Source organism: Lepisma saccharinum, chromosome 9 (assembly GCF_977018435.1).
Source record: "Lepisma saccharinum chromosome 9, izLepSacc3.1, whole genome shotgun sequence".
NCBI classification, from domain to species: domain Eukaryota; kingdom Metazoa; phylum Arthropoda; class Insecta; order Zygentoma; family Lepismatidae; genus Lepisma; species Lepisma saccharinum.
The window spans coordinates 41,898,078-41,925,366 of NC_139237.1; the positions used below are offsets into that span (position 1 = coordinate 41,898,078).

Consider the following 27,289-nt stretch of genomic DNA (forward strand, 5'->3'; position numbering starts at 1 on the left):
TATGTTTTCGAAGGGCCAACCTTGCCACCCGCCCCCCCCCCCCCCTTCCAGACGTTCCATGCCCCTATATTATTATACTTTCACTTAGAATCTTATTGCTGTTATTAAACGATATTATACTCTTAAAAAGAAAATTAAGTATTTTCAAGCCGATGAAAGTTCAAAGCACCAAGGGGGGAAGGGGGTTCAGTAGCACTACACAAGGGGGCAGGGGCATTGCCTTTGCCCAAACTTGGATGGAAATCAATTCTAGGGAGGCAAACATTGATGTAAAAGAATGCAAGACTAGCAGAATCTAAGAGTAGCAGGACAAAGAATACTGAAAATGGAATTAGTTTTCAAGTTCTTGCATTATTTCTTCCAGATGGCCAGGAGCACCTGCAGGGGGCACAGAAGGGCAATTGCCCCCTCGACTTCAAATTTTATACAAATTAAATTTCATTTCGTAAATTTTTCTTGCTCGCTTTGCTTGCAATATCTGCTTTTCTTACCCTACAGTCTTGTCAAGTTCAAAGCAGTAATAGCTAGGGGGCTGTGAGAGTTGTCCCTCTACGCCGAATGATTGAAGGAGAAAAATTGTAAACGAGAATGCCATGGCATCCCATGAAATTTTTTGCACGCTATTAAATCAATCCTGTTTTCAATTTATATAAATTTGGATCGAAAAAATTTTCTTGCTCACTTCGTTTGCAATTTCTTTCTTTTCTGTAATGCATTGTGAATTACCAGAGGGACAAGAAAGAACAACTAAGTAATTCAGACAGTTGCTGCTATAACATTTTTGTTTGGAGGGAAAGGAGTGGGGACATTTAATTTCAAAGACAATTTATATCATTTTTGCATTTGGTTATAAGGTGGATGAATTGATTATGTAATGTATTTAAATAATATGTTTTATACATGCACACACACACACACACATATATCCATCAATGCAATAAAACTAAAAGAGTGAAATAAAATGAGATTTTTCTTTCCTGACTGAACTTTCATCAAGGCTTTTGCCACCCCCTCCCTTAATCAGAGGGTCTGCGCACGCCTATGGTTAAAAGGTATGGTTAGTTACTATACATGCAGAGCTTCCTATTGCACATCAAACTGAAATTGTCAAGTATAATATCTTTATATGCAAGGGTTATGATACACCAATATATATGTGTGTATCTCATATTAAAATTACCAAACTTTATTATCATGTATTTCTATTAGACATGTCCTATATTACAGATGTACTTACTTGTACGTGTATGTATGTATGTTAAAATTACCAAACTTTAGTATCATGTATTTCTATTTGATATGTCCTATACTACAGATGTACAAAATTGTAGTCCTTGGATGCAAATAAATCATATCATCATATCATATCATATTAAATAATATAATATAATATAAAAATATAATATAATATGATATGATGATATGATTTTTATGATATATACACCAATGACTTCCGTAATATTGACTTATATTCATAGGTTGTAGGGATGAAATAATGATTTATCACCAGTTATTATCTTCTTAAAGAAATCTGGGTCATTGTTAGCGATGCTCATCAGATTTAGCATGATTCAATTTGTTCAGTCCTTTGTTCAGCAGTCAATGCCTGGAACGCAAATCACCCACAAAATTTTATTTTCTTAGGATTTTGAACCACAGTCTTCTTTGCTGTGTTCAAGGTCCTCAGCAATTATCCACAGTGATAAGGAATGATTTTCAAGTAATTTTTGACAAATTCCAATGTTATTTTCAGTTCGACTGATTGGTGGTCAATCCTCCATCATGTCTTTCCAACCCCCACCAAATCGATGATGACAGATGAAAACATTGGCTTGAGACAAAGCTGTATCTCTGTATGCAGTGATCAAGATTTCACAAGTTTCTATGGCTGTTTACCCGATTTCATGCAAAACTTTATTGCCACTCTTTGTCCTGTTCTCTAATTCCATGACTACAATATACAACACCATCCTACTTATGCAACAAATACTTAGAAAGCATGTCCCTGAAACAGATCATACCTACACACCACACTAGCCACATGTGATACTACATAGTACTTCAGACAACTCAGTCAGATGATAGTGTTACCAGTTTTGAGACATAGTAGAAATACTGTGTGTAGTTCCCTAAAATTGTATTTATATTCTACTTTTTCAGTGAATTAGTATCATGATTTGTATGTACATACATATATTTTTTACATATATTAGGGCATTAATTAATGTACATCTGTAACATTTTCTATCATCATCTTTACTATATCTGTGTTATTACATTCTACATTTTTATAATTCTAATTGCGTACTAATTATGTACTATTTTGTAATTGTAATTGTATACTAATTGTGACCTATCTAATATTGTGGTACCACTTGTGCTTATGTGATCAAGTTGATGGCAATCAATTAATAAATCAATCAAAATATGGTGTTCTTGGATGTCTTAATTTTGTATCTTAACGATCTTCCTGAACATTTTTTGTTTGCTAGTTGCAAAATATATAGCTAAATTACAATTTTATTGATATCAGCTTTCTATAAAATGATACAGATTTCCTGGAAAGTGGTGAGAATTATGGTAATTGAAAATAAACCTTAATGTACTACATTAACTCTATCTCTGAAGAAAAATGCACAAACACTAAATTTCACAGAAATTAACTATGTGAAAACTTACCATGTAGCAATATCTAAAGTGTTACATCTGATAAAGAAACTTTCCTTTTTGGAGCATATCTCCACAGTCACAAAAGGTTCCATGTGCTAAATTTGTTCTATTGTTTTACAGAAATGAACAATCTCTCTCTCTCTCAGTACAATTTACAAATCTTGCATTACTCCTAACTTCCAACGGTTACTGTGATATTATCTGCTGAATATAAAGAGTGAACAGAAACCAGATGAGCAGAATTTAGATCTCTGTATTACCACAGTATATGTGGTAATACACACATAGTTTCATCCTCACATTTCTCATGTCTTATTGATGAAGCTCATTTTCCAAAGTTTTCATCACAGTGATTAGTGTGCTGTATGAATGTTTGTACATAATTCTGTAGCATTTTTATAGCTTCACCTTCTAACAACACGAGTTTGACTCAGTCTACAACATGAACAACATGTGGTTTCTGCAAGAAAGGTCAATGTTTGGCAAGTGCAGGAAGAGCAACCAGTTAAAACAAACTCTCTTTAGTTATTGGAAATACTGACTATATTATATTTTATAATTACCTGCTCACGCTTCAAAGAAAAAAACTAAGAAATATAATTTAATGGGCCTTTGCTCCTGCATGTAACAAACAGTGACTTTGAAATTTCGTCTCAGTGGCGTAACTTCTGTTGCATATTGTGCAGTAAAATGGTTTTCCTGGTGTATGCAACTTCGAGTGAGTCTTCAAATGGATCTTCTGGTTGAAACTTCTTTTGCAAATTGGACAGGAAAAGGGTTTCTCTCCAGTGTGTGTTCGAAGGTGTCTCTCAAGATTGAACATTGTACAGAAGCGTTTTGAACAAATAGGGCACATTGGATCTTTCTTCAAAGCACTGTTGGCCAATGCATTCGCTGCCAAAGTAGCAATGGACCTGAAAAAGTTGGATAATATGCATGTTACTCATTTGTTAAAGATTTATTTCTACAAAAACAAAAAATACAACTACAAAAGAAAGTTTTGAGATAAAGACTAACATTGTTCCTTGTCAGTAGTCACTTGAATTGATTATTCTGAATTAACTTTTCAGTAAAACATTAAAATGTTGACCAAGGAAAAATTTATTTTATTAAAAATATACACCAAAAATGTAATGTTTCCACACTCTAAGAGGGCCTTCTTCAGATGGTTTCACAATACATTGATGGAAGATCTAACCATCATCCAACATATATAATGCCCCAATCCCACAATTCACTCACTCCCTCACTCACTCACTGACATACATGTTCTCCATGAAGGAAGCCCTGGAGACAAAAAATGCCCAATTACGACCTCCCATGAAATTGTCCCAAAAAGTCGAGAAAATTTAAAAATCACTCACTCGGCCCTTTCTTAAGGGTGAAAATGCCCTTTTCATGTCCCTAGCAACCCGTTCCCACAGGCATTATTTTGCCCACATGCTACGCCCCTGTGGGTACATACTTAAATGTTATTTACCACGGCTATAGAAATATCTTAATCTCAGGGGATAGGTTCTTTATTCAAGAATTCCAAATAAGAAAGCATTTTATAGCCAATAGGATATAGTTAAATGCGGATCTATATTCTGAAAACTTTACACAATACAGAGAAAATATATAATGAAGCTTATATATACATTGAAATATATATATATATGATTTGGGAAAAGGCTTCTTCTTCTTTTCTATCGTTGATTTGGGAAAAGCCTCCTTCTTCTTTCCTATCTTTGATTAGGGAAAAGGCTTCTTCTTCTCCTCTATCGTTAATTAGTGAAAAGGCTTCTTCTTCTTTTCTATCATTGATTTGGGAAACGGCTTCTTCTTCTTTTCTTCTTCTTCTATTTTTGGAAAAAGGCTTATTCTTCTTTTTTTTCTTCTAATTTATTGTCTTTCCTTTTAAAGCGTAAACTTATTAATTACATATATGCGCTCGTTTTCCCCGCTTCTTTGGCATTACACAAACGACACAAGGTACACATATAGAAAGATTAGGGGCATCTAAACTGACAGTAGTGCCACCTTTTATGTAACGACCAAAAGGGGGATAGCCCAGGATCGCTAAACAGCAAGCGCTGCCTATGGCCCAGTGTGTCTAATAAGAAGCGCAACCGTAAGTGCTTCGGGGTATATAATTTGGACACAGTGCCACCGAGGGACGGACAAATACAAAAGCTGATGATGTTCTCCTCGCCAGAGGTATTAAATCAAATTTTGATCTCTAGGATCAAAAAGGAGATACATTTCTGAATTCATTTGCTCACTTATTAACTTTAATAATTGTTTCATATATGAGCATATTCTTATTTATCTTAATTGGCTAATTACAACATTTTATTCACTCCTTCTATAATTTTTATACTCTTCCTTTATATATTTTGCATTTACTATAATATATATAATCGCTCTTCTCTGCTCCTAGTTTCTACAATGAACTGTGCTCTTCTTTATATGTCATGCTGCCATCTATCGTCGTTCTCGGGAAACATTTCTTCCTCGCATTTTTTATTGTGTCATCGGAACTGGCACGTGACACAATATCCCCCTCCTTGATGATGAAAAATTTCTCTATTGGAAAATTCTTTTGGAAAAAGATATTTTTTTCCAATTTCACTACATCTCATTGGACTCTTCTCATTGGCTCTCATTTCTACTGCTTACATTACTTTTCACTTTCTCTGTGCAATTATATCTCCTGGCATGCAGCATTTTTCCTCATCTCTCTATTACTCTCCTCTTTTTATTTTCGTTTCTAGATATCTTATCACCGTTCCGGAAATATTCGTGACCTGTTAAGTTATTTTTAGATACAAAATATAATTCTTCAATAGTTCATCTCCTGCAAGTCTACTTGTCTAATTTCTCCAAGATAGTCTTTACCTGACGATGTCCTGCCAAAATAGTAATTTTCGTTTCACCCTTTTCTTCTTTCAGCAATCTCTCTACAGATTATCAGTTAGCTCAGATTTTTCCGTTTCAAAGAACTCTCTCTCTTCTCTAAGTTGACCACCTAAGATTTTTAATCTTCTTCTTCTCTTCTTCTCTTCCATTCCCTTATGCCGTTAAGCGTCGGGTACCTCGTTCTGTCCATCTCATCCACTCCGTCCGGTCTCGACTCATTCTTCTCATTTCGTTCTTAGTTTTTCCATATTTTAATCCTATCTTTTCTATTCTATCTTCCCATGTATTTCTTGGCCTGCCTCTTCCTACTCTACCCTCAACCCTCATCTCCATCACTTGCTTGGCTTTCCTATCTTCATTCATTCTATTTACATGTCCATACCACTTCAGCTGGCGTTCCTCTACTACGTCAGTCATTGTCTTCTTTTGTTTTACCTCTTCTCTTATTCTTTCATTTCTTATTCTGTCTCTTCGAGTTTTCCCCACTGTTCTTCTAAGATATTTCATCTCTATTGCTTGAAATTTACTTAGATGTTTGTCTTGGAGTGCTAAGCTTTCTGTGCCATAGCCCATGATGGGAACTACAATTGAGTTGTAGAGTTGCATTTTTGTTTTTATACTGATCTCTCTTTTTCCCACCAAAGTATTACTCATTTGATAATATGCTGATGCTGCCTTCTTTGTCCTATTCATTATCTCTTGATCAATTTTCCCACTGTTACTTATGATAGTTCCTAAGTATTCATATGTTTCTACTTTCTCTAGTTGTTTCCCTTCGCATATTATATTCAGGGCTTCATTTTCCTTGTCCTCTTTAGTCACCCGCATGATCTTACTCTTTTCTATATTAATCTTCATGCCTTTCCTTTTAAGTTCTTCATACCATTCTTCCACTGCTTGCTGAAGTCTCTCAGGTGTATCTGATATCAGTACGATATCATCGGCATATAATAGTGCTTGGATATATACTGGCCTTAATCTTCACATACCTATCTTCGTTCTGTGTGTTCGTCGTTTGCATATTTTAGCAATTTCGTCTAAAAAGACGTTAAATAGGATTGGACTGAGGCTATCTCCTTGTTTTATGCCTTTCTCAATGTCAAATTCACCTGAGTATTCGCCATCTACTCTAATTATTCCTACAGGATTATTATATACAATTTTTATTGCATTCAATAATCTTACTGGTACTTTCTTTGCCTCCAATGCTTCCCATACATATTGCCTAGGGACTGAATCAAAAGCAGCTTTTAGGTCTATAAAAGCTAGATATGTGTCCTTGTTCTTGGCAATTCTTTTTTCCATAATCGTTCTTATAGTATATATATGATCTTGTGTTTGCCTTTTAGGGCGGAATGCTGCCTGCTCCTCCTCCATATCTTCCTCCACCACTTTTCTGAGACGTCTTTCTAGTATCCTTGTGTATAATTTATAAGCGACTGATGAGAGGCATATTGCTCTGTAGTTATTACAGTCATAGCTACTGCCCTTCTTATGTAGTGGGATAATGATATTTTTCCTCCATTCATTTGGTATTTTGTTTTCCTTCCATATTCTTTGAAACATCTTGGTTAAATTCTTAACTACTTCCATACCTCCATATTTTATTAATTCTGGATTTATTCCATCTGATCCTGCTGCTTTTCCTGTATTCATCAGTTCTATTGCTATTTGTACTTCATCTTCCTTACAGAAAAAAGAGAAGAAGGAAGAGTATAAAGAACAGGTAACAGCCAGACTGACAGAAGGACCAGATGTAGAACAACTAGAGATAGAAGAAATATGGAAGAGAATTAAAAAGGCACTCATAAAATCTGCAGAAGAAGTATGCGGAAAGAAAATAGTAGATACAAGAAAAAAGAAAACATCTTGGTGGAATGAAGATTTTTAATCAGCTACAATAATTCTTCACATCAGCCTTTATTTCATATCAGCATGTATCTAGATATATTTATTTTCTAGGATTACAACCCAATTCTCAGAATACAACCGATTCTTTTTTAACTTCTGGGATTACAACCCATTTCTCAGAATACAACCGATTCTTTTTAACTTCTGGGATTACAACCCAATTCTTTTGCACTTTCCTAAATACACGATCACTTTTAATGACAGAGATGACAGAGAATTCATTCTACTGATACTATTCGATCTTCTTTCATATTGTCTTCTCCTTTTTCCTGAGAGTTTTCTTCGTAATTAACTTCCTTCTGTGCCTAACTGTGCTATCTTCTTCCTTCTTCTGTTCATACAATGGAAAAGTTGATTTCCATTTTCATATTACTTTCTTTGGCATCTTTTCTTTTACAGGTTTGATCTTTCACTATCAGTCTCATTGTTTGATGGGGTGATAATATAGATTAGCACTCATTAATCTTTCTTAACATCTCACTTGCAGAATAAATTTCCCTCCAAAGATGGCTATCATATACGAGGTTTGTCCGGAAAGTAAAGATACAAACCAAAAATAAGATATAAAAGAAATGTATTGCCTGCAACTAAAGTTACACTTGATACACTGATACAGAGGCTATTTATCCACATAAGTGCCACCATTGTCCAAACATTTGTTCAGACGCGGAACAAGTTTTTGTATCCCTGAATCGTAGAAATCCGCCGTCTGCATCTGGAACCAAGTTGTGACTTCTTCCCTGACTTCATGGTCGTCGGCAAAGTGTTTTCCACCAAGATGTTTCTTGAGGTACAGGAACAGGTGGTAGTCGCTGGGTGCAAGGTCGGGGCTGTATGGCAGATGGTGAAGGACCTCCCATTGAAACTGTGCAAGCAGATAATTGATTACGGCGTGCACTTAGCACTTGGTGGGATTCGGTATCGCTGCTACCATTTCCAACGCGTGTTCCTCGCACAAGATTCAGCGCAGCACTGACGACTCACTCCCAATCCTCGTCTCATGGATCACGGTACTGCCAGTGTTGCCAATTGGTACACATTTTCCACCTAACGTGCAAATGTGTTTGTATCTTTACTTTCCGGACAAGCCTCGTATATATATCTTTTACAGGAACTAACATTAAAGAATTAAAATTTTCTTCTTTCAAATAGATCATTAATATTTGCCCAAACTAATAATTCTACGAATTTTTCTTCTGGTGAACTGGAACTTTTTCATACAACTTTAATAATTCTAGAAACGTACGCTTGCCAGTCTGTAAATCATAACATCTCCTTCCTTTGCACTAGTCAGTCTTATTTGTTTCTTCCAATTCTTTCAAATACTCATTGCTTGTCACTATCTTGTTTTCTTTTTCTCTTTCTCTTTTCTTTTCTTTCTTCTACTTTCTTTTCTATTCTTCTCAAGATCCTTCTTCCTCCTCTTCCAAATTTCTTCCAGTAAAGAAATTACTTTCATTTCTCTCTTCTTCCAATCTGATTTCTGCCAAGACTTCTTCTTATGTTCTACATCTTCATCAAATGCATGCTCTTTTCCATCTCGTCTTCTTCTTCCTTCTCTTTGGTGAAGTAGTATCAAAATCCATTTTATCTATGTCGACCCTTTTTAGCATATTATTAACTTTCTTCAGGTTCTTTTCTATTCTTAATTTTTTTATATTCTTCTTCTTCCATGTCTTTACGTGAATATATATATCTAAATTTCATTTTACTTTTCTTGTTTACATCTTCTGCTAGGTGTATGCTTCTTTGCTTCCTCCGTCAGAGACTCATCACTGGAACTTTCTTCTTTCATCTTCATTTTGACATGGATTTCTTCATCATTACATTGACAACTAAATTTTTCCTCTCTTGCTATTCCTCTTTCTTCTTCTTCTATTTTCTTATCTTCCTCTTCTATGACCTCTTTAATTTCTTGAGTGTTTTCTTCTAATAACTTTATAGCTACTTCTTCTATCTTGCTGTCATGCTTGTCAGTGGAACTTTCCTCTTTCATCTTCCAACTTCTATTTTCTACATGGACCTTCGCTTCTTCTATCTTCTCTTTGTTTTCTTCTATTCTGGAAACACCTACTTCTGTCTTGCTGTCATTTTCTTCTGTTCTTGAAGCAGCTACTTCTATCTGAGAAACACTTTCCCCAATTTTCCTTTCCAGACTTTCATTTCTTCGTTCATTTTCTTCTCTAATTTCTGAAACCTCATCTTTGCTTCTTCTATTCATATCTAAACTCGTACTCTCGATCAACAGCATTGTTTCCTCTATTTTTCCTTCCCTTTTGCCAAACATCTCTTCTAACTTTCTTTCTAATCTTCTGGTATTTGCTTCCATCTGTGTTTTTAATTCTCTATTATTCTCATCAGACTTTCTTTCTAATCTTCTACTATTTTCTTCCATCTGCATCGATAACTTGTGGAACATTTTCATCACGGTCATTTCTTCTATTTTCTCTTGTCTTTCCTCCACTGTAGTTTCCCCTTTCTTCCCCCATCTTGGCTTCCTCTCTTTTTGCTTTCTTATTCACGATTCTACCAGCCGCAACGTTGGTCGCCACTATGCTACGCCCCTGGGGGTACATACTTAAATGTTATTTACCACGGCTATAGAAATATCTTAATCTCAGGGGATAGGTTCTTTATTCGAGAATTCCAAATAAGAAAGTGTTTTATAGCCAAGAGGATATAGTTAAATGCGGATCTATATTCTGAAAACTTTACACAATACAGCGAAAATATATAACGAAGCTTGAACATTGAAATATATATATATATATATATATATATATATTGATTCCAGATTTACCTTGGTTATATTCTTCTTAATTATATATGTTTATTTATTTATTTACATTTTACTTGGGATTACCACTAAGCAGTTTTTCTCATATCTATATATGTACTGTACGTAAACTTACATTTTTTAGTACATTATTATTAAAAGATATTATGAACAATTTTTTTTCTACTAAATAGTTAAGCCACATTTTCTAAAGAAAGATAACAATATATATCCAACTGTAAGGTTAGGTTCACAACTCAAAGATTCCAAGCACTGAGGAAAAGGAATTTCACAGTTTATAAGAGTTTTATAGAATGTCTCTCTTTCTTGTGTGTATCTATTACACTCAAATATGATATGGTGTATATCTTCCTTGATGCCACATGTACAGTTTGGGTTTTGTACAATCCGGATCCTTTGTAAATGACTTTTAGTAGTTGTATGTCCTGACCTAATACGATTTAGTAACACTATCACATTCTGTGAACCTTGAACTTTTGTAAACCAAGGTCTCATTCTATTGAAATTAGCTATCCTCTGATAAAAGCTGCCTGCATTTTGAAATTCACCTTTGCACCATTCCGTCCAGTTTTCCTTCAACTTTTTCTTCACCCTTGGTAGAAGGTCTGTTTACCAGGTTTTCAGCTCCAGTACAGGTTGAATTACGCTAGCTTGTTTTGCATACAAATCTGCCATATCATTTCCTAAATTTTGACAATGTGCTTTAACACAGGTTAAATGAATTATCTTTCCCCTGCTCCTTAAATTTTGTAAAGTTTTTACACAGTTTATAATGTATGGGGAGCATTTAAATAATAAATCATAATTGGACTGAATTGAATATAATACACTTTTGAAATCCGTTAATATTAATAATTTTTTTTCTTGCAATTTATATGTATAAATTAGTGCTTGGTAAATTGCATAAGCTTCAGCTGTAAAAATGGAAAAATCTTCCGGTAAATGTATCATAATTGATTCCTTCTTCTGTACATCATAAACAGCACATCCTACATTTTGATTACTTTTTGAACCGTCTGTATATATAGGGTGTTTCTAAAGGTCGTTTACAACGCTTGGGAGGTGATTCCTCACACGAAAACAAGCAAAAAGTCTAAGTTCCATTTTTACGACTGAGGCTTCGTTTCCGAGATAGGAGCCTCGCAAAAGGTGACAAAGTGAACGTCACACCTGACTTGGACGAATACTATAACAGATAGAGAGGCGGTTCCAAGGGAATCATAAAGGAATCGTATGTGCTCAGTCCGGAAGTCACTATGAAAAGTTCACTGCACGCATGCGCAATGGAATCCTCAAAGGAATTGGGGATTTCCAGCAAGAACAATACATGGAAAGGGTATGTAACGCAGCAAGAAGGACCGTGACAATGAGAAATGCGTTAAAGACAACACATCCCGACCTCAAACATCAAAACATGAGCACCGAACACAAAATCCGAAAAGTTGAGCACGGTTGCATACCCCAGTTACACGCGAGGAATGAACGAATCATGTCATGTGGCATACGAGAGACACATTACTCCACCAGGAGGAGGGAAAGAAAAACACATTATCAGGTGATTGCGACAACGTGTATTTTTACACGCGACAACTACGTAATATCCCCACCCCCCACACACACACAACAAACAACAAATGCTACAATATCTTACGCACAGACAGTCCGTGTCACTGTACACCAACTGAAGATGTCACTTTCACCACACAAAGGGGGTGGGGAGCAATACCAAGAGTGTTCTCACTGAGATTTGCCGAGGGCAATAATCACAGACGGTTTTCAAAATGTCTGCCATTCACTTCTACGCAGAGATGACAGCGACATTTCAAGGATTGTCGAGTACGAGCAAACAAGCCAGATGTATCTGCTACCGTCGCGGCGGCGACGTTGATGCGACAACGAGGTCCTCAGCTGATGTGACAGGTGTGTCGTATACGAGGGTTTTCATTTCTCTCCAGAAGAAAAAATCGAGAGGGTTGAGATCTGGCGACCTCGGTGACCAAGGCACAGGCTCATCCCTACCAATGAACCTATTGCGAAACACGTCATGCAGGAAATGTCGTACATTACAATCGATATGAGCTGGTGCACCATCGTGTTGGTACCACATTTCTTGCCGCAGTGCCAAAGGTACGGTCTCCAACAGTTCAGGCAGAACGTTACTAAGAAATGCATGATACGTGCGACCATTCAGGCGAACAGGGAGAATGTATGGTCCAATTAAATGATCATGTACTATCCCGCACAACACATTCACTGAAAACCTGTGCTGGTGATGGGCCACAAAAAGTGCATGTGGGTTGTCAAAGTCCCATACATGACTGTTTCTACTATTGAAGACATCAATCCTGGTGAAAATGGCTTCATCTGTCCACAATACGTTTGCCCCGAAGTGAGGGTTTGTGTCCAGATGATGCAACAACCATTGGCAAAACTCCATACGAGGGCGAAAGTCACGAGGTAACAGTTCTTGTACTTTCTGCAGTTGAAAAGGGTGCATTCCTTCCTCTGACAACACTCGCCAAACATTCACATGAGACGTGTTTCGTGCCCGAGCGAGCACGCGCATACTAGTTCCAGGATGTTCTGCGACCGCTGTTAACACATCTTCTGCAAACTGATGTGTGCGTACACTTCGGGGTCTTCCAACTTCTTGCCGCGGTGGTAACACTGACCCTGTTTCACGCAGTCGATTGTCCACTACCTGAAAGAAGGTGTGAGACGGTAAAGGTCTATGTGGAAAGCGTTCTCCATAAAGACGCCTTGCCTCGCGGCTATTACCACGTGCCTCCCCATACATGAGATGCATGTCTGCTAGCTGCTGGGTCGTATACGCAGCCATCTGTGTAATAGGGAGCTGGAACTGCAAAGTATTCTTTTTGTTTAACACTGGCACACTGCACAAATTGGCCGTATCACCGTACGAACACCACAGACCAATTGTTGCGATACTTGACTTGTCCACTCCACCACGTCAACTTCTTTCAATACAACATACTAGTACTCTTCAATGCGTATGACAACCTAGAGCGAACTGCTGATCATATCCCAAGCACCTGCAACACGACTGGAACGACTGCCGGAGAGAACCAACCCTTCGTGCTCCTCTCGCGGGAACAGCAGTCATGAAGGTCAAACGTAGACTACGAGAGCCAGACTTGCCTGTGCAGCGCTTCCAAAACTGGTCTCTTTTACGTCACAATGATCGCCTGCGAACACTTTTGGTATTGCTCCCCACCCCCTTTGTGTGGTGAAAATGACATCTTCAGTTGGTGTACAGTGACACGCACTGTCTGTGCATAAGACATTGTAGCATTTGTTGTTTGTTGTGTGTGTGTGTGTCGGGAGGGGGGATATTACGTAGTTGTCGCGTGTAAAAATACACGTTGTCGCAATCACCTGATAATGTGTTTTTCTTTCCCTCCTCCTGGTGGAGTAATGTGTCTCTCGTATGCCACATGACATGATTCGTTCATTCCTCGCGTGTAACTGGGGTATGCAACCATGCTCAACTTTTCGGATTTTGTGTTCGGTGCTCATGTTTTGATGTTTGAGGTCGGGATGTGTTGTCTTTAACGCATTTCTCATTGTCACGGTCCTTCTTGCTGCGTTACCCTTTCCATGTATTGTTCTTGCTGGAAATCCCCAATTCCTTTGAGGACTCCATTGCGCATGCGTGCAGTGAACTTTTCATAGTGACTTCCGGACTGAGCACATACGATTCCTTTATGATTCCCTTGGAACCGCCTCTCTATCTGTGATAGTATTCGTCCCAGTTAGGTGTGACGATCACTTTGTCACCTTTTGCGAGGCTCCTATCTCGGAAACGAAGCCCCAGTCGTAAAAATGGAACTTAGACTTTTTGCTTGTTTTCGTGTGAGGAATCACCTCCCAAGCGTTGTAAACGGCCTTTAGAAACACCCTGTATAAAGTAATAATCTTTCCATCTTTCCATGTAATAATATTTTGTATATTGTTCAGGAAAATAAATATCTCTATATTCACAAATGGGAAAATCTAGAGTATATATGGGCTTACTCCTTACTTTCAATAATTTTTGATGATCCTCATAGTACTCATTATATAATTGCACCCATCCTATATCTTCGCAGTTATTAATTTTGCCTGTGTCATATAATTCAACCAAGTCGAATAGAATGTCGTTAAATGGATGATTAACTTCTGACATTGTTTTTAACAGATATATTTAATAGACATTTCTCTTTTCCTATAACTTAAGTTCCATTCGCATGCTTCCATGTATACAGCAACATTGGGAGTACTCTTCATCATTCCTAGACACTTTCATAAAACTTTCCTCTGCATTACTTCCAAAGGTCGAAATACACGTTCCGAAACTGTATTAAAGACTATAATCCCGTATTCTATTGTTGGTTTGTAATAGTTTTTTGTAAAAATTCATCATGGTACTAGGATGACTTCCCCATTTTGTTGTAGCCATAGAACGAAATACATTGTAAATTACTTCTGCCTTTTTCAATAACATTTTTACATGAGGTTTCCATGTTAATTTAGTATCAAATATAACGCCTAAATATTTTACTGAATTTTCTATGGGAATGTGTAACTTTTTTGTGTATTGATTCACATTTTTCGGAGCTCCTTTTTTACTAAATATAATCAACTTTGATTTTTCTGACGATATATTCATAGACCTATTCTCAAGAAATTTCTTTATCTCTATTATTTTCGCCTCCATGCTAGTGACTCCTTTATCTACTTGCTTGACACTCTCATATATACATTAATCATCTGCATATTGTATAAATCCAAATGGCTCAGGGCATATTCTTTGAACATCCATTAAATATATATTAAAAAGTAAAGGACTTAAAGGGCTTCCCTGTGGAAGTCCCCTTGTTATCCATCTAGGACCCTCAACTTTATTGTGAAAGTAAAAATATAAACAATGATTTTTTATGAAAAACTAAATATGCTGACCAAGGCAGTAATTTATTTTATTAAAAACATAAACTAAACGTAACGTTTCAACCTTCGAACAAGGCCTTCATCAGACTCTGTATCAAGTACAAAAGTAACAAGATACACAAAAAGGGCATTATATATACACAAACATTACTCCCTCCAGACTATTAGAAAGTTGTTAGGAACTTTCTAGCAGGTGGCTTTCACTTTCCAACTGTACTTTCACTAAAAGGCTAAACATAATTACTTTCATATAGAATGTGAAGATATATTCATATAGAAAATCTCACGCTCTTTTTCCTTCACTTTTCTCCCTTCTCCTCTCTTCTTTCTCTCTTGTCCTTTCCACTCTTTCTAACACCTTCTTCCAATCTTTGTTTAAATCAAGAATCAAGAAAATATGCATGAAAGAATGTGAAAAAGAAGGCAAAATAAATAGCTTATGGAAACAGCTGGAAGAGAATGGCTATGAGAAGCAGGATAGACTGGACATAAACAGAAGAAGGAAGAAAAGAGGAAGGGGGGAATTGGAAGAGAAAGAAAAAGAGGAAGAGAAAGAAAAAGACAAATGGTTTGGAATTAGGAGTATGGGGAAGACCACAGAGAAGATATGCAAAGTGCTTAGGAAAGCGGGAATTAAAACTTACAGGAAGCGAGGGATAAGCATCTTAAGAATAGCGAAGAATGCAAGCAAGAAAAAGGAGAACAGAGAAGAGGAAGAGGAAGGGATTATATACGAAGTGAAATGTAAAGAATGTCAGAGTGTGTACATAGGAGAAACGAAAAAAAAAAGGCTGAAAGACAGGTTGAAACAACATAGGGATGATGTATGACTTAAAAGAGAGAGAAATGCAATATTTAAACACACGAGAGAAACAGGACATGACATAGAGTGGGATGAGGATAAGGAGATAGGAAGAGAGAAGAAAATGCTAGTGAGAAAATGAAAGGAATCGAAGGAAATAGAGAAGAAAGGTCAAGAAGACATAATGAACTGGAATGGGGGACTAAAGTTAAACAAAGAATGGAAGAAGGTGTTAGAAAGCGTGGAAAGGACAAGAGAGAAAGAGGAGAGGAGAAGGGAGAAAAATGAAGGAAAAAGAGCGTGAGATTTTCTATATGAATATCTCTTCACATTCTATATGAAAGTAATTATGTTTAGCCTTTTAGTGAAAGTACAGTTGGAAAGTGAAAGCCACCTGCTAGAAAGTTCCTAACAACTTTCTAATAGTCTGGAGGGAGTAATGTTTGTGTATATATAATGCTCTTTTTGTGTATCTTGTTACTTTTGTACTTGATACAGAGTCTGATGAAGGTCTTGTTCGAAGGTTGAAACGTTACGTTTAGTTTATGTTTTTAATAAAATAAATTACTGCCTTGGTCAGCATATTTAGTTTTTCATAAAAAATCATTGTTTATATTTTTACTTTCACAATAAAGTTGAGGGTCCTAGATGGATAACAAGGGGACTTCCACAGGGAAGCCCTTTAAGTCCTTTACTTTTTAATATATATTTAATGGATGTTCAAAGAATATGCCCTGAGCCATTTGGATTTATACAATATGCAGATGATTAATGTATATATGAGAGTGTCAAGCAAGTAGATAAAGGAGTCACTAGCATGGAGGCGAAAATAATAGAGATAAAGAAATTTCTTGAGAATAGGTCTATGAATATATCGTCAGAAAAATCAAAGTTGATTATATTTAGTAAAAAAGGAGCTCTGAAAAATGTGAATCAATACACAAAAAAGTTACACATTCCCATAGAAAATTCAGTAAAATATTTTGAAAAATGTGAATCAATACACAAAAAAGTTACACATTCCCATAGAAAATTCAGTAAAATATTTAGGCGTTATATTTGATACTAAATTAACATGGAAACCTCATGTAAAAATGTTATTGAAAAAGGCAGAAGTAATTTACAATGTATTTCGTTCTATGGCTACAACAAAATGGGGAAGTCATCCTAGTACCATGATGAATTTTTACAAAAAACTATTACAAACCAACAATAGAATACGGGATTATAGTCTTTAATACAGTTTCGGAACGTGTATTTCGACCTTTGGAAGTAATGCAGAGGAAAGTTTTATGAAAGTGTCTAGGAATGATGAAGAGTACTCCCAATGTTGCTGTATACATGGAAGCATGCGAATGGAACTTAAGTTATAGGAAAAGAGAAATGTCTATTAAATATATCTGTTAAAAACAATGTCAGAAGTTAATCATCCATTTAACGACATTCTATTCGACTTGGTTGAATTATATGACACAGGCAAAATTAATAACTGCGAAGATATAGGATGGGTGCAATTATATAATGAGTACTATGAGGATCATCAAAAATTATTGAAAGTAAGGAGTAAGCCCATATATACTCTAGATTTTCCCATTTGTGAATATAGAGATATTTATTTTCTTGAACAATATACAAAATATTATTACATGCAAAGATGGAAAGATTATTACTTTATATATACAGACGGTTCAAAAAGTAATCAAAATGTAGGATGTGCTGTTTATGATGTACAGAAGAAGGAATTAATTAATTATGATACATTTGTAATGTTTGTGTATATATAATGCCCTTTTTGTGTATCTTGTTACTTTTGTACTTGATACAGAGTCTGATGAAGGCCTTGCTAGAAGGTTGAAACGTTACGTTTAGTTTATGTTTTTAATAAAATAAATTACTGCCTTGGTCAGCATATTTAGTTTTTCATAATCATGGAAACAAGGCTTAATGGTGTTATAATGATTTTTTAAGAGATTCCAAATTATTTTTAGATGCATATAAGGTATTTTCAGATTTTGTAGAATGTTTAATAATTTATTTATATTTACATTATCATATGCCCCTTTAATATCTAAGAAAGCAGCAATAAGACTACTTTTCCTTTTCATTGTATCATAAATTTTTGATGATAACATTGCCAAGGCATCTGTACACCCCATACCCTTCCTAAATCCAACTTGAAGCCTTGAAAATAATCCTTGTCCCTCTATATTCCAACTTATTCTCTTTAGAATTAATTTTTCAAAAATTTTCCCCAGTACTGAAGACAAAGCTATCGGTCTATAAGATTCTCCTTTATGTGGACTTTTGCCAGGTTTCAATATTGGTAAAATCATTTGAGTGTACTACGATTGCGGTACATTTCCTGAATTCATTATATAATTGTAGATGTTACAAAGATATATTATACCACATTCCGGTAAATTTTGAATCATCGAGTATGTTATTCCATCTTTTCCTGAAGTTATGTCCTTGGCTCTAATTATTATGTCTCTTATTTCATCGATCATGATATTGGTGTATAATCCTTGTGAATGTCTATCTTTAGGACTGAAAGAAAATTTCATCAGGGGCATCTGCAGGTTCGTGTTTATTATTACATGTTACCTTCATAATAAATTCATCTTTCCAGGTTTCTTTGAGTGGTATTAATCGAGGGGTATGTGGTTTGCGGATTGATTTAAATTTAGCCCACACGGTACTGATACTCTCTTTGTTATTTATGTCTTCACAATACATTGCCCAAGATTGTCTTTTTGCACTGATATAACTTTTCTTGGCCTGCGCTATTGCTTTCTTATAATTAATCCAAGTTTCCTGATTTGGAATTGTTTTATAAACTTTAGTAGCTTCAATTCTCTGTACTTTAAAATTTTGGCAATCTTTATTCCACCAGTGTACTATTGGATACTTTTTTACAACTTGCTCTTTTGCCCTTCTACATGATCTGTCCATAACAATACTAACAGAATCTACAAAATAATCAATATCAATATTATTTAAATCTGAATTTTTAAATAAGATTGTAAGTAATTTAGTATATTTATTCCAATCAGCTTCGTTAACTTTCCATTTTCTGAGCGGAATAGTGAAAGATCTCACTGAATTAGTATCAGTATAAAAGAAACATGGATAATGGTCACTAGTTCTTTGATCACTGTCTGTTTCCCACTGAAATTGACCACATATATCATCTGACATTAACGTTAAATCTATAGCTGTTGGCCGAGTACCTAATCTTCCTATATATGTAGCAGACCCATCATTAATTACAGTAAAGTTGTAAAAATCCATACATTCTACTAACACTTTCCCCAACTTATCTTCACCCTGATCTCCCCATATTGTGTGATGGCAATTGAAATCCCCTGCTATAATAAAAGGCTTTTCTATCCCTTTGCGACCGGGGAAACACGATCGTGAGGGTAGGTATTTGAATTTTTTCCCGTTAGGAGAGATCGCTTCTCCGACTCAAACCGGAATGCAACGCCCGTGCTAGTTGTGCGCTTCATTACTCTTTTGTTTGTATGACGTTACAGCTTTGGCTGGTGAATTTGGAGGAAAGCAAAAAGCAGCAACAAGTGGATGCAATGAGTTCCAGAGGTAAGTTCCTTGTTTTTGTTGTTTGTTGTTTCCGTTTTCAAATTTAAATAGTGAATTCTTTGTCTCAAAAGTGTCAGATTTGAAATAAGATTAATAGTTTCGCTTGCTGTATTAATATATGGTTTGTATTGTGATGTAAAAAGTAAGTCGCACAATCGTGAGGGTCAGGTCTAATTTAAGCTCGCATGCAGAATAATCTTTTGTTGTGAAGTGTTAGTTGTACTTGCTGTAGATCCTTTGCTTGAGAAGAAATGAAAATATATTTCTTGGTGGAAACGTATTTTCATTTGAAGTCACTTATTGTTGTTTTTTGTGAATACATAGTTTCCATAACAATATGTAATATTATGCATAATATATATAAATATATTATATTATTCTTTCCAGCTCTGTCCAATGATGTTGTCTTGCAGCTGCTAGAGGACTCCGACATTGATGGCCTCTCAAGTGAAGGTGAAGAAGAAGCTGCAAATCGTGGAGGAACATGGGAACAAGCTTTGGAAGGTCCAGCCTTTGATAGATGCTGTGAGAAACAGGTGCAAATCAATACCGCGAGATTTCTCAAGCTATTCCATTGATGAACAGATGATCTCATTCACAGGTCGCTGCAAACTGAAACAGTTCGTAAAAAACAAACTACGGCCTGTAGGTTTAAAAAATTTCGTTGTCACCAGTTCATCAGGAATTGTCCTAGATTTTGAAATATATCAAGGAAAATCTACTCCAGTCGAGTGACCTGAGCTAGGACTTGGTCCATCTGTTGTGTTCAGACTTGTTTCTTCCCTTCCACAAGGTAGTTTCGTTTATTTTGACAGATATTTTGTAACACTTCCATTACTGGAAAATCTTGTGGAAATAGGAATAGAAGGGACTGAATCAATAATAGCAAACAGGATTAAAGGTGTCAGGTTACATGAAGGGAAAATGCAGAGAGGTGAATCTTATGAGTATGTCAGAGGTATGACAAAATAGTAATTGTGGAATGGCAAGACAATAAGAAAGTGCTCATGGCATCAACATGTTGTGGAATTGAGCCAGTTTCGCAGGTAAAGAGATGGAGCAAAAAGAGAATAAATATATTGAAGTTACATGTCACTCCGTTGTGAAAAGGTACAATCAAAGTATGGGGGGGGGGGGGTGTTGATGTTTGTGATCAGCAAATAGAGTACTACAGAACATGGTTCAAAACAAAGAAGTGGACCTTGAAAGTGACATTACACTTCCTTGACTTATGCGTTGTAAATTGTTGGCAAATGTACAGGGAAGATTGTCGATTAAATAAGTTAGGAAGGAAAGACACAGATGATCGCCTTAAATTTAGGCTGCAACTATCTGAAGCCTTAATTGCAACACCGGCGAAGAGAAGAAGTCTTGAAGAATCATCAGAAATGGAAGAATATGCTGTAGGTGAATGGAGCAAAATACACAAAAAGAACAGCTACATTCCATCACCGAAGCCTGTTGCTAACAAGAGATACGATGGCTATTATCATTTCCCTACTTTTGACAGCATCCCTGCACCATGCTGTTGTCGCCTTGACAATTGCAAAAGTCGTACTAAAATAAGATGTGTAAAATGTGATTGTTATCTTTGCCTCTCACGAGATAAAAATTGTTTTGTTGCCTTTCATGTCAAGTAGATGTCTTACTTTGTAATAATGAAACAAAGTTTGAAGACTTGAAGTAAATTTTTGACAGGTAAATACGTGATCTGTTGTATTGAAAAGATTATAATGTAAATAATTGACACTTACTATACTGTATGTGGTATACCAAAAAATCTTACAAACTGTAATTAATGTAAATATATTATTTACCCTATAACTACAACCATTAATACAGACACACACACACACACACACACACACACACACACACACACACACACACACACACACACACACACACACACACACATACATACATACATACATACATACATACATACATACATACATACATATACATAAGTAATTAAATTGTCTTTTTCTAATATAATCCCGGACTGTTCATTTTGAAAGTAATAATTATATGGTACATTATGGTAGTAAATAAGGCCTAACACTCACTATCGTGAGGGTACTTTCCCTAGAAAACTAGATGTGGCAAAAAAATTTCATTACTAATTTTGTGTTTAGATGCACCCAAACATCAATAAAATTCAATTTGTGACAAATTATTCATCAGAAATCTCTCTTCGGTCGGAAAGGGCTATACATTGAAACATTTGTGATAATGTATTTGTCGTTAATTTCTGTGACTCTGCACCTATAGGAATATATATAGATATAATACTAACTTTTTGATTTATAAAAGCAATTTTAATTCCTACGACTTCAATTTTGTATGTGTCGTATATAGACAATGTATAATTAAAAGATATAGGTTCAAATGGAATGCTTTCATGAATCATAATTGCAACTCCTTTACTATCATCTTTAATCTTTTCATAAATTATGTGATAATGATTTACTTTAAAATAATTTATGTTTGATGGGTTCACAGAGATTTCCGTCTCTCTTTTCCCAATCATGAATAAAAGTTCAGGTCTATATTCATCTATTAATTTCACCAGATTCTGCTTTCTTGCTTTCAGTGATCTTACATTCCAGTGTACCCCCACGAATGTTTTCCATTATTTTTTCTTCCACACCCTAAGGTGTCTCCCCAAAAATTTCCAAATCCTCAATAATTTTCTGCACCTGGCCATTTATTTGTGAGCATTCTGTTAGTATTTCTTTTATGCTTAATAAGTCAGAATTTTTTGTTAATGTCGCCATAAGTTTCGCCATTAATTATACAAATTAAACATAAGATCCTTCTGAGATGTTATGTGAGGAAAGTACACGATTTTTTTCTGTTCTTCATTGTTGTAGATTCCGATGTTCACCTCCTGCAGGCTTCTATTTGTACTATCCACATCTTCCTCATTATTCCTTGTCTTAATTACAGTTCCTGTAGACTTGCCATTTAATTGTTTTTGATTACTTTGTAATTTCTTTAGAGAACCTTTACTTGATTCTCCTTGAGAATTTCCATTATAACTCTTTGTTTGTGAATAGGAATTTAGTCTGAAATTTTTTCCATATTTATTTTCAAATTTGGAATAGTCTCTATGACGTTCTGGAGGAACTCTTTTCCATGAAACATTTTCCAAGTATGTATCTGATTTTCTTTCACCCCAATCACTTAAGGCTTCAAATCTGTTTTGTATTGTTATGCTATTTCCTACAACACCAATCTTTCTTGTGTTAATTTCACTTACTTGACTTTTGTTTATATGGTTTTTTATTTGATCAGCATATGAGTTGCCTTGAACAACATAATTGCTTGGAACATTACCTGTTATTACTTTCTCTCTTGCTTCTTGCCGGGATAAATTATCATATGCCATAACTCTCATGATTTCTCTTTCCATTTCCCATTTTACACATGACTTATCAGTAGCAACATGTTCTCCTCCGCAATTTAAACACTTCGGAGTTTCATTACAATTTTCATGTTCCTCTCTACCACATCTAGCACACTTCGATTTATCCTTGCATATGGCTGCTGAATGTGCGAATCTGTAACATTTCTTACATTGCATCACATTTCTAACTTTAGGAGTAACATCGATAATGTGACTAACCACTATAATCTGTTTAGGCATTTCTTGAGATCTAAACATGATTGATATTAGCTTAGTAGGAACAAAATAATATGAACCATCATCTTTTTGAATTCTCTTTTTCATTCTTTCCACTGATATTACTGTCGGGTCTTCAATACTTTCCTTAATTTCCTCCTCTTCAAATTCAGTGGGCACACCATATATCAATCCTTCCTTCACCAATAAGGATTCTGGGATGAACACATCAATATTATTTTCTTTATGAAAATGCATATTTTTCATGAAATTGTTAGCTTCATTCCTGGTGTAAAAATAAATCTTTGCTCTATATAAACCACTTGGTTGGATATATCTGACCCTTATATCTTTCTTTCGCAATTCATTTCCTATTTTCATAGAGTTAAATATCTTTTCTGCACCTTTTGTACTAGTCATTATTACTAAATATGGCCCATTATGTGTATCATAATACGTTTTACACTTGTCTACATTATTTTCTCTTCGACCTTCTCCAAACTTGTTAACTTTATCTCTATTATCTAACCTGTCCATCCTTACCGCTTTTGCTGGAACTTGATCATCTTCAGGAGATCTGACTCTTTTAGATTGTTTTCTAGATGTTTCTTCTATAATGTTATCTTCTATAACAATTTCATTGTCTTCTACCAAGTTCGTTATGATTTCTACTTGATTATTAAGTTCCATATAACCTATGGCATCCACCATGACGTTAACGAGAACTGCCTTACGCAAATCACATTAATGAGTATATTTCCTTTTACCGTAGTTTTAAACTTTAACTTAAATAAGTGTATGGGTTTAACTCAATTCCAGCCACAAAATTCTCTCTTTAAAAACAGTACTCACTGAATTAACAACTGTTAATATTACCACAATATTACACAAACAGCTCAGTTTCCATCAACCACAGGCTATTTCCACATGTTACACTCTTAATATATATGGATAATTGAAAGGAAATCTTCTTCTTCTTTCTTCTCGTAATTATGGGAAAAGGAAATATTCTTCTTCTTTTATATCGTTGATTTGGGAAAAGGCTTCTTCTTCTTTTCTATCATTGATTTGGGAAAAGGCTTCTTTTCTTTTCTTTCTTCTAATTTGGGAAAAGGCTTCTTCTTCTTTCCTATCTTTGATTAGAGAAAAGGCTTATTCTTCTTTTCTTTCTTCTAATTTATTGTCTTTCCTTTTAAAGCGTAATCTTATTTATTACATATATGCGCTCGCTTTCCCCGCTTCTTTGTCATTATACAAACGACAAAAGCTATACTTATAGAAAGATTAGGTGCATCTAAACTGACAGTAGCGCCACCTCCTATGTAACGACCAAAAGAGGGATAGCCCAGGATCACTAACAGCAAGTGCTGCCTATGGCCCAGTGCATCTAATAAGAAGCCCAACCGTAAGTACTTCAGGGCATCTAATTTGGACACAGCGCCACCGAGGCTGATGATGTTCTCCTCGCCAGAGGTATTAAATCAAATTTTGATCACTAGGATCAAAAAGGAGATACATTTCTGAATTTGTTTGCTCACTTATTAACTTTCCTAATTGTTTCATATACGAGCAAATTCTTATTTATCTTAATTGGCTAATTACAACATTTTATTCACACCTTCTATAATTTTTATACTCTTTCTATATATATTTTGCATTGACAATAATATATATAATCGCTCTTCTCTGCTCCTAGTTTCTACAATGAACTCTGCTCTTCTTTATATGTCATGCTGCCATCTATCGCCACTCTCGGGAAACATTTCTTCATTGCATTTTTTATTGTGTCGCCGGAACTGGCAGTGACACACATTTTTTGATTCTTTCTTTATTGTCTAGGTAAATTATATTTATCACAGACCACACACGAATGAATCAACTCGTGGTTTTGTAAAGGTGCCTCAAACAAGACATCTACATAAGAAGGAGATTCAGTCCAGATACAATTAGATATTGGTATACCCAGTGTGAAAATATTATCTACATTGTGGCTGGCAATGTGCGAGTCTTATACAGTATGTAACATTGTTATTCGTACACATAGAATTTCCAAGGAAAAAATGTCACATCTACTAGTAAATATAATCATTTTCATATGTACCTGGAAATTAATGTTATTGAAGGTTTCACCAACAAATGTCAATAAACATGTATGTTCCAAGTGTATAAACAGAGCATATAATTTGTGTGCAAAGAGAAAAACACGCTGTTTTATTTAACATTGTTATTCGTACAGGCAAGAGTTTCAATCTTCCTCGCATACAGTGCCACCACTATTCAGGTGATTTCATGCAATTTGCTACTTCGTAACAAGTTTGAACATGCAGGTGCGCTCCCTGTCAAGCGGAATGCTGGTGTAGGTATTGTTGTAGGCCTATCGTCTATCTATCACCGTGTTCGAAATGGGCAAGGTGGAGGAACTTAGTTCCGATCTGAAGGATGTTATTAAAAATTTAGCCCTTAGAGGCTTATTTGTTAAGAAAAATTGGACAGTCAATAAATCACACTCCACATTTCAATACATAGTAAACAAATTTAGAGAGGAAGGTTCAACACAGAATGTGCCAAGATAACCAAAAGAGAGACGGTTGAATAAACGTGATGAACGCTTTATTTTAAAAAGAGTGCGAGAAAATCTCCGACTAAGAGTTTCTCAGTTACGAAACAATTTCAAAAGAGTGTATTTCCTTTCAGATATTAAAGCATTTTCTTTGAAAATCCATGTGTATGAATAAGAATGTTACATACTGTATATACACTCCCAGTACGGGTAAATACACAAAACAACATGAAGGCGCCAGTCCTTATCTGAGAACATTTCCTATCAGGAATTCCTGAGTGTTGAATCTCCTGACAGGTAATTGATTGGTTGGTTGTTTTAAGTCCACTTTATGCACAGTAAGGCTAATCAGGACTGGACCTACAGTTAAGTGGAATCCGAACCACTATGTGCCTCCACCGGGTATCGAACTCGGGATGCTACCACTGCACCATCGGGGAGGCCGACAGGTAATTGACACTAATCGCCTGTCAGGTAGTGTCAATTTCCTGTCAGGAGATTCCACACTCAGCAATTCCTGACAGGAAATGTTCTCAGATAAGGACTGGTGCCTTCATGTTGTTTTCTGTATGTATCCTGTACTGGGAGTGTATATATAAGATGATGGTTAGATCTTTCATCAATTTATTGTGAAACTTCATCTGAAGAAAACCCTATCAGAGGGTGGAAATGTTACGTTTTTAGTGCATATTTTTAATACAATAAATTTTTCCTCGGCCAGCATTTTAATGTTTTAGTAACATGGAAAGAAGGCTTAACAGTGTTAAGTTTTCAGGGTAGACATCACGCATTCCTTATATGTACATACTTTCTCTCTCTCCTCCTGTGTTATGTCAAAATACATACAAAGTATATATGTGGAAAGAAACAGTAAATGCTAACCTCGTCAAATAAAAAGTTATATATTTTGCAACCTGTTAACTTACTGCAGTGTAGCCAGATGATCGGAGAAGCAACAGATGTCAGACAAAAAGGTATACTTTCACCACTGTTTGACTGTTTGCAAAGATAATTAGGGAGGGGGATGGAAAATGCCAGAAATACGAAGCTGGGATCAGTGGGGTGGGTATAAGGAAGGATGGTTACTGAGTGACTAGGTTGAGCCTGGGGACTATGGTAGTTTGCATGACTGATATGGTAGCTGGATGTCTATTGTGAAATATTCATTGCAATTAGGGTTGTGGCTGTTGATGTGAGTGGCATTGGTGAATTCGAAGTTTTGGGTGGATGAGCAGTAATTGTTGATTATAAGGTTCAGGGAGGCTGAAATTTTGCCCACGTAAAAGCCATGACAGATCTGGCAGATGCAAATGTATGGTACTTGTATAAACACTGGTGAAAGCAGCTTTTTGTGATAAGCATGTTGCTGTCTGGCAAAACTAGAGTACAACACTGCTTTTCTTCTGCTGTGAAAATGTGGCTAACAGCGAAGAAATACAGAAATTCTAATTTTGTGGGATAAGTTTTATGCTT

The 27,289-nt window shown here is 35.7% G+C and overlaps 1 protein-coding gene across 1 annotated transcript in view; it reads right to left on the reverse strand.

The window, feature by feature from the left end:
• Positions 1 to 2,883: 2,883 nt before the first annotated feature.
• Positions 2,884 to 27,289, reverse strand: part of LOC145992030 (uncharacterized) — a 360,413-nt gene continuing 336,007 nt past the window's right edge. The window contains exon 4 of the mRNA XM_083128107.1: positions 2,884 to 3,584. Coding sequence (XP_082984233.1) covers positions 3,272 to 3,584 — 313 coding nt within the window. The 3' untranslated portion in view covers positions 2,884 to 3,271. The remainder of the gene's footprint in view (positions 3,585 to 27,289) is intronic.